The sequence below is a fragment of the Bufo bufo genome, chromosome 3 (genome assembly GCF_905171765.1).
Source record: "Bufo bufo chromosome 3, aBufBuf1.1, whole genome shotgun sequence".
In the NCBI taxonomy this organism is placed as follows: Eukaryota; Metazoa; Chordata; class Amphibia; order Anura; family Bufonidae; genus Bufo; species Bufo bufo.
The window spans coordinates 320192903-320200837 of NC_053391.1; the positions used below are offsets into that span (position 1 = coordinate 320192903).

Genomic DNA, 7935 nt, shown 5'->3' on the forward strand with positions numbered 1-7935 from the left:
AGCGCTATGGAATGAATGGCGCTTTATTAATAAATAATAATAATAATAATAATTGTGAGCTCCACTGAGGACAGTGAGTGGTGATAATGTCTATAAATTGCTGTCAAATATGTCAGCGCTATATAAGTAAGGGCTCATGCACGCGACCGTATGTATTTTGCGGTCTGCAAAACACGTATCCGCAAAAAATATGGAAGATGTCCGTGTGCATTCCGTATTTTGCGGAACAGAAAAGCTGTCCCCTATTAGAACAGTCCCAACCTTGTCTGTAATGCGGACAATAATAGGACATATTCCATTTTTTTGCAGAAAGGGAAACCAAATGCATACGGAGTAACTTCCGTTTTTTTGGAGGACCCATTGAAATGAATGGTTTTGCATACGGTCCACAAAGAAAACGGAAAGAAAAAACGTTTGTGTGCATGTGAGCCCTAAGCCATTTATGTAGGAACAGGAATAATGCAGAGAACAATGTGGGTGCTTTATATGCTCTATGTGCATATTATGTTTGTATTTTCTTTTGGTCACCTTGGTTAATAATAAAAGTGATCTTTTATTATACAGCATACACAGATGGAAATACCATATAGACGAGATACATTAGCTACGCCATATGAGCTTACAAACTCTGATTTGTAATTTCCATCTAGTTAAATGTTGCTGTTTTCTTTGCTTTACTCTACAAAGACATTACTTGAACACTGACTCTCATGTCCATAGGGCACCTTGTCTCAGTGGCATAACCATCTGATAGGCAGCAGTTCATGCAGTCTAACAACAACACATGGGCGGCAATGGATTGAGGCCAACCAATCAAGAGCAAAGGGCGTCTGGAATTAGCCACCACCCCACTGTATTCTGTGTCTTGAGAGTCCTATTTAGCAATGCACACTGGTGTAGGAAGTCTGGAGGACTGGTCTGGATTCCTCTCATTTACACGCTGATTGGATTTACAAAGGACTGATCAAGGGAAGAACTGCTGCTTTGGGTGAGTGTATTGAACCCCTTGCTAAATGTATTCTAGAAGCATTACAACAATCATTTGTAATGTGCTTTTCTCACACAAAGCCCAAATCTAGTTATATCCTAAGATAGTGTATGTGTTTGTTATGTCCTGCAACAGTCTACACAAATATTGTCCTCCTACTGACCCCTAAAGTCACCATATTGTAGCTGTACAAACAGCACAAAGCACTCCGTCGGGTAATACTGCCGAATTACTATAAACCACTGCTCTGAAAATAGAATAGAACCAGAAACAATAAGTGCTGCGTTATCATATTCCTTTGTTCAGAAACCTCAAGAATCCTTTGACTTGTTAAGGGTTAAACTTTTTCTGTTGAAAGGCTTTTGTTTTCCTTGTAAATCCCCTGTGCCTTTAATGCACATCCAAATGGGTGTGAAAAAGGACACTCAATCCTATTAGACCCTAGGCTGTAAATGCTGGACGTGGTTGGCGTCATAGTGTTGTTATTATTATCTATTATTAAAGCGCCATTCATTCCACGGCGCCGTACATCTAATAAGACAACTGCAATAGTGTTACTATTGTATCCATTATAACAAATGCATAGACCTTTGTATCACATGAAATTCAGGACGTGCCTATATCTATTATATCAGAAAGCTCTACCATCAGCTTGCTTCACCCTGAGTGTAAAAAGCCACCAATGTTATATGACCGACAAGAGAAGAAATTTACCGCCACAGTCAAACACTAACTTCAGATAATCCCATATATACATAATATTAATGAATAAGGAAATCTTGCAACTGTCATATCAGATATTTTCCAATATTTTCTCCATCCTTCGGTCAGAAGCAAGTACATAAATTACTATTGCTAAGCACTGCTTGCACAGAAGCAGGATATTTACTAGCGTCTTGCAGATAGAGCTTTCCTCGGAGAATGCATACTTAAATTGCCTTAGCACACAGGAGAGTTTCCATAGATCGTATTCACCTACCAACTTTAACTGGCAGAAAAAACCTGCTGTACTGAACAGAAACCGATGAAAATAGTGAAGAAAAATCAAAGGATGCCCAAGTCTGCTTATGCCCTTGCACACATTGCTAGTTATATTTAAAGGGGTTCTCAAAGAGTACAATATTGATGGTCTATCCTCAGAATCGGTCACCAATATTAGATTAGTGGGGGTTCAACTTTCAGCATCCCCACCGATTAGGCTACTTTCACACCTGCGTTCAGTGCGGATCCGTCTGGTATCTGCACAGACGGATCCGCACCGATAATGCAAACGCTTGTATCCGTTCAGGACGGGTCCTTTTGCATTATTCTTTAAAAAAAAAGTCTAAGTCAAAACGGATCCGTCCTGACTTACATTGAAAGTCAATGGGGGACGGATCCGTTTTCAATTGCACCATATTGTGTCAGTGAAAACGGATCCGTCCCCATTGACTTACATTGTCAGGGGGACACCAAAACGCTGCAAGCAGTGTTTTGGTGTCCACCTCCAGAGCGGGATGGAGGCTGAACGGAGCCAAACTGATGCATTCTGAACGGATCCTTATCCCTTCAGAATGCATTGGGGCTGAACTGATCCGTTTTGGGCGGCTTGTGAGAGCCCTGAAACGGATCTCACAAACGGAAAGCCAAAACGCAAAACGCCAGTGTGAAAGTAGACTTGGCTGTATGAAAAGGCTGCAGCATTAGTATAACTGCCGAGGCCACCTCACAGTATACCAAGCACAGTGCCATACCTTTATAGTGGCTGTGCTTGGTAGTGCAGCTCAGGCCCATGTACTTGAATGGCACTGAGCTACACATAAGCCATGTGACCAATCAGTGTGACATCACTGGAATGGAAAGAGGAGCAGAGAGCAGTGGCCTCTTCAAATAGCTTATGGCAGGGGTACCAGACATTGGACCCCACTGATCTGGTACCGATGACGTATTTTGAGAAAAGGTCATCAATATTTTAATCCCAGAAAACCCCTTTAACTATGCAACCTTTTTTATCCTGCATGTTTTCTACACATTGGTGGGAGAACTTTATGTTTTATTCTAATATGCTAACATCCACAGTTATATAAATGACCGCCATGGGGGCAAAATGTAATGCTTTGCATGGCTCATACCCACTAGACCAGAATAAGATTGACAGTTCTTATACTTAGGGTTATAGCAGATACCTATGCAAATATCTAATGCTATCAACCTGTAAAACTACACCGGTACTATATACAAATGGGAGGAAGAGGGATCTGGGTATTGTCTAAATATTGATTAAAGGAAGCAATCTTTTAACATTAGGTAGGTTGCACTTTGGTTGGTTGGTCTACTATTTATCCCATTAAATAGTAACTATTCATGAGCAGAATATTTCTACAAAATTACATGTATATTTAAGTAATGTAAAAATAATGCTTTACCATTTTCTAAACATAGGGAATGGCAGACCCAATGATGATGTCAGTCATGCAAAACGGACATCCCAATTATAGGATGAATGTCAACGGTATGCAGCCTCAGCCACATCCTCATTCTGCTAGAAGCATGCCTTCAGTACCAATGATGCAATATGGAGTTGTTCATCCAGATGGAAATATGAGGGTACGGATGAATGTGCACCAGCATATGGCAAACCCTATGATGTACCCTGGACAAGCTCAATCTTATATGGGAGCTCAGCAACTAATGGCTACAATGCATCTTCAAAAACTCAGCACTCAGTACCAGGGACATCCAATGATGAGTAATACTGGACTTGTGCAGGGACTCCCAGCTTACAAAATGGCACCAAATCACCATCAGAACATGCCTACTTTAAATGTGACAGACGCGGACCTCATTGATGAGGATGTCTTAACATCTCTGGTGCTGGAATTAGGTTTGGACAGAATCGAGGAGTTACCTGAACTGTACTTGGGGCACAATGAGATGGACTTTATCCTGGACTTTGTCGGCAAGCAGCAGGTTAGCACAGTAACCTGCTGATGCACAGAGAACTGGGAAACTCGGCTGCACTGTATATGGCTTCCACAAGTCCTAGTTCTACTCGCTCAAAACCCTTTCCCCTCAACGCTAACTACAATGTGATCAGAGAAGGTTGTTTGGACTACATTTTAATCATGAGACACACCATCATCATTTGATGGACACAGTAATCCCATGTGTATTGGAAGTATTCAAGAAATTGCATAATTGTCATAAGGGTACGGCCAGACAGTCAGGTTTCCTCTTGCAGTTTTGGAAGCCTTCGAAGGAGAGAAAGTATGAAGGACAGATACAATCTCTTCCTTTCTTAATTCATTCCTGGTTTTTGCTTCCAAGACTGTATCAGGAAACCTGACCGTGCGTACCTTCGCATTTTCAGCTGCAACCTTTGCACTAAACCATAGCCACCAATTAAGGTCTATTTTGTTGCATTGCTCACCAATAACTGGTATACACGATAGCATAACTGCACTGGTGATGGTTTACATGTTCTTTGTATGCACAATCAGATTCTCATATGATAAAAAGCTTTTTTTCACTTACATGGGACAATTTTTATTACACGTTGCTCTTGATTTGCACTAGACTGCTGAAATCTACTTACGGCTTGAGGTTTTCACGCCATGTTTTGGCACTATTGCTGCAAAAACAACAAAAAGTGTAGGGTAAAAACTCAGCCTGGTTTACACCACATCGTTTTAGCCAAAGCTAAGAGTGGATCCTAAAGAAAGGAAAACAATAAATGAAAGATTGATACTTCTCATTTGCAAAACTAAGCATCATAAATTGCACAGATGTATGAAGCATCCCAGACCAGTTGTGAGATCTCTTTAGGCACACCATTATAGACTGGTGATCTCAAGACATTACTGAAGATGCCGAGATCAGAAGGTCCCTATTTGTATAAAGCCAGCTATATCTTCTATGTTTCAATTCAGGTAAAACCCTAAGTGCAATGTCAGACAATTTTGCACTTTACAGTTGGGTGGTAGCAGGTTTATGGTGATATTGTAAATAAGTCCATTACGGGAAATGTAGTGACTGTCCCACAAATAGCCATATAGGCTCTCAATCAGGGAGATCAACACAATTGGGGTAGTTACATTGTATATTATAATAAAAGGTCAATGAAGAAACTGCATTTGTGTTTTTTAACATGAATGTTGCGAATAATTATGAAAAGAAAATTAAAGGGGTTGTGCCATAAACTACATTTTACTCTAAAGTGTATTTCCATTCCTCCTTGTTTTTTTTTTTTTTTTTTTTTTTAAATTGACCTCCTTTTCCGTTTTGTCTTATCCCCCATGCTTGAATCCTACTTCCTGGTCTGTCCTCTGCTGTCCCATCATGACTTGGGGCAGTGAGATGTGTGCTGACATCAGCAGGACATGTGACACTAATCACGTCCCTTGTTCATACCAATGATGCTTGTGCATAAGTGACTCAGCGGTGGATTGGAAGCGACTCGTAAAGGTGGATCACTGAGCTCACACTTCAAAGTAGACAGCAGCTAGCTAAAATTGCAGGAGACATGCCAGTTGATATACAACAAATGAATATCAGACCAGATTTACCACAGGGTGCAATGGTAGGCTAATAACTTTAGAACATGGCAGTTTTGATAAATGGTGGTATTTGAGGAAAGTGATTTAACAGCAATATCTGTTGGACGGGATCCATTTATATAAGTGGAACAACCTCCTTTCATTTCCAATATAATATGGTCTCACTGAAATTCTGCATCTTTCTTTAGCCTTAAGGGACATTCTCATGAAATCTGCAGCATTTCAGTGTCATGCGAAACTACTTTTAATTAGATCCCCATAGCATGTGGTACCTATTAAAAAAAATCATACCCACTTACCATGCCCAGGCTCTATTTGGCTATGTTCTGGTCCCTGGATTGTTTACTTCTGGCTGGGGTATGGACATGGTCACATGTGCTGCAGCAGCCAATGACTGACCTCAGCAGTGACATGTTCCCAAGCGGTGTTTGAGCCAGTAGGGACATGTTGCTTGCTGAGGCCCGTTACTGCTGAGACCAGTTATTGGCTGCTGCTGTGCAAGTGATCACGTCCATACCATACAAGCTGGGTTCATGAACATTGCTGAATTCAGCCAGGATGCTGGAAAGGAGCAGCAGGGAGCAGGTGAGTATGATTTTTTTCAATATGTACCACATAACTACAGGGGCTAATTAAAAACCCCTTAAGGGACTTATGAAGACAACAACACTTATAATCCAAATTTGATCATGTAGATGTCATAGAGGAGGGACCCCACTTGGATCCCCTCTTTATGAGCACGAAAGAAAAGCAGCACTGTCAGACCAGCTACCACTCTGGCAGATCTGGTCCATGTAATGATGCATGTATGGACAGCATCTCCCAGTGATAATAACTAATCTCTGGAGGTTAGGGAACTGGCTTCCATGTGAAGAGAGCTTGTCTTCATGATACAATGCTGTTAAGGAAAACAAGCAAAAGGAAATTTAAAAAACAATAACTTTTGTCATCATTTTTTATGACACCATGTTCTACATATTTAAAGAGAACCTGTCACCTCTCCTCACTTCTCAATTTCAGCAACTACTTGCATTCCTCATGTAATTACAATTCTGGAGCATCGTTTCTTACGACTCTATGTTGTGTAATCCCTTTTGCAATGAAGGTCCAGAAGGGTGTTATCAATTAGTTGTATCCCTGCACAGTCACTGGCAGCACTAATTGAATGTGTCAGACTGTGCAGGGACATATCCTCAGCTGGTAACACCCATCTGGTCCTTCATTCCAAACTGCTAGTAATTCATTCATAACTTCTAGCAGGAATAATAAAGGAATGACATATCATAGAGTCCTAAGAAGAGATGATCCAGAATTGTTATTACATGGGGAATGCAAGAATTTGCTAAAGCAGACATGTCGGGAAAGTTACAGGTTCTCTTTAATGACCCATTATATGACTATGATACATGGTTACCATGTGTTTATTATATTTAAACTATAATATTCAAGAGATGTGTTGCTGAACTAGACCTATATGAGTATTAAGAGCCCAAGAACATATGGTACGTTGGTTTTGTAGAGCTACATAAGTGGTTTCCAGCTTCCTTCCTGCTCGCTGTTGACTTGTCCATGAAATAAAACAATACTGCAGATCCTAATTTACTGTAGATACACAATGTTTTATTGTAAATATGTTTTCTGATGATCATGTGATCCTATCGGCTGGCCCTCTTCTATTTTCAAACAGGCAATATTGTCAGTAATTTGTACATTAATTCTTGATACAATTGTAATATTTAATTAATAAAATAACCACTTTGTGGCTTTTAAAAGTAAAAACAGGTTGAATTTCTTTAATATTCATACACAGAAGCTCTGTGATGATGCTGTGCTGAAATCATCTGGTAACATGTTATATTGACATGTCAGAGGAAGACAACGGTATTGGGGCATGTTAGGTCTAACTGAAGGAATGAGTCTGAGTGCCACCTTCCATCTGTTCAGAATACATGAATTTCTAATTTTAACTGCATTCTAGATGTCACAGGTCACATCATTAATAAACTCTGGTAACTTATTTGTGTATTGCTTCCATAAGAAATGTTCCTAGCAGCATGTGACTGGATTGATGAACTTCAAATTGGGGTTATATTCTAGTAAACCTTTGGGGCCCATAGCAGTGTCATAACCTGGGCCCAATGGTCTATCCATATTTTCTGATGTCCCAGTTTGACCCGGAAGCAGCGATCCATGAGCTCTAACCTAGCTAGTCCCTACAAAGGCATGTAGTTCATTGTAGAAAGACTTGGTGCTTCTAAGAGGATTCTTTCATAGAACATCTCTGACACAATGTGTAAGATGGGACATCATGGATTTTTTTTTTCACAACCAATAGACCCTCTTTAATCTTCATATATCTCACTATTATACACATCCTTATTTTCAATGAGATATTCAGAGTCTACCAGAATT

The 7935-nt window shown here is 40.2% G+C and overlaps 1 protein-coding gene across 1 annotated transcript; it reads left to right on the forward strand.

Moving 5' to 3' along the window:
• The first annotated feature begins 766 nt into the window (after nt 1-766).
• On the forward strand, nt 767-4500 carry LOC120995256 (cbp/p300-interacting transactivator 3-like). Its single transcript, XM_040424341.1, has 2 exons — nt 767-988; nt 3410-4500. Exon 2 carries the CDS (start codon nt 3413-3415, stop codon nt 3956-3958), a length of 546 nt encoding a protein of 181 aa, XP_040280275.1. The 5' UTR covers nt 767-988; nt 3410-3412; the 3' UTR covers nt 3959-4500.
• Nucleotides 4501-7935: the final 3435 nt, after the last annotated feature.

Coding starts and splice junctions, on each gene's coding strand:
- LOC120995256 (XM_040424341.1), top strand. CDS start 3,413: ATGGCAGACCCAATGATGATGTCAGTCATGCAAAACGGACATCCCAAT.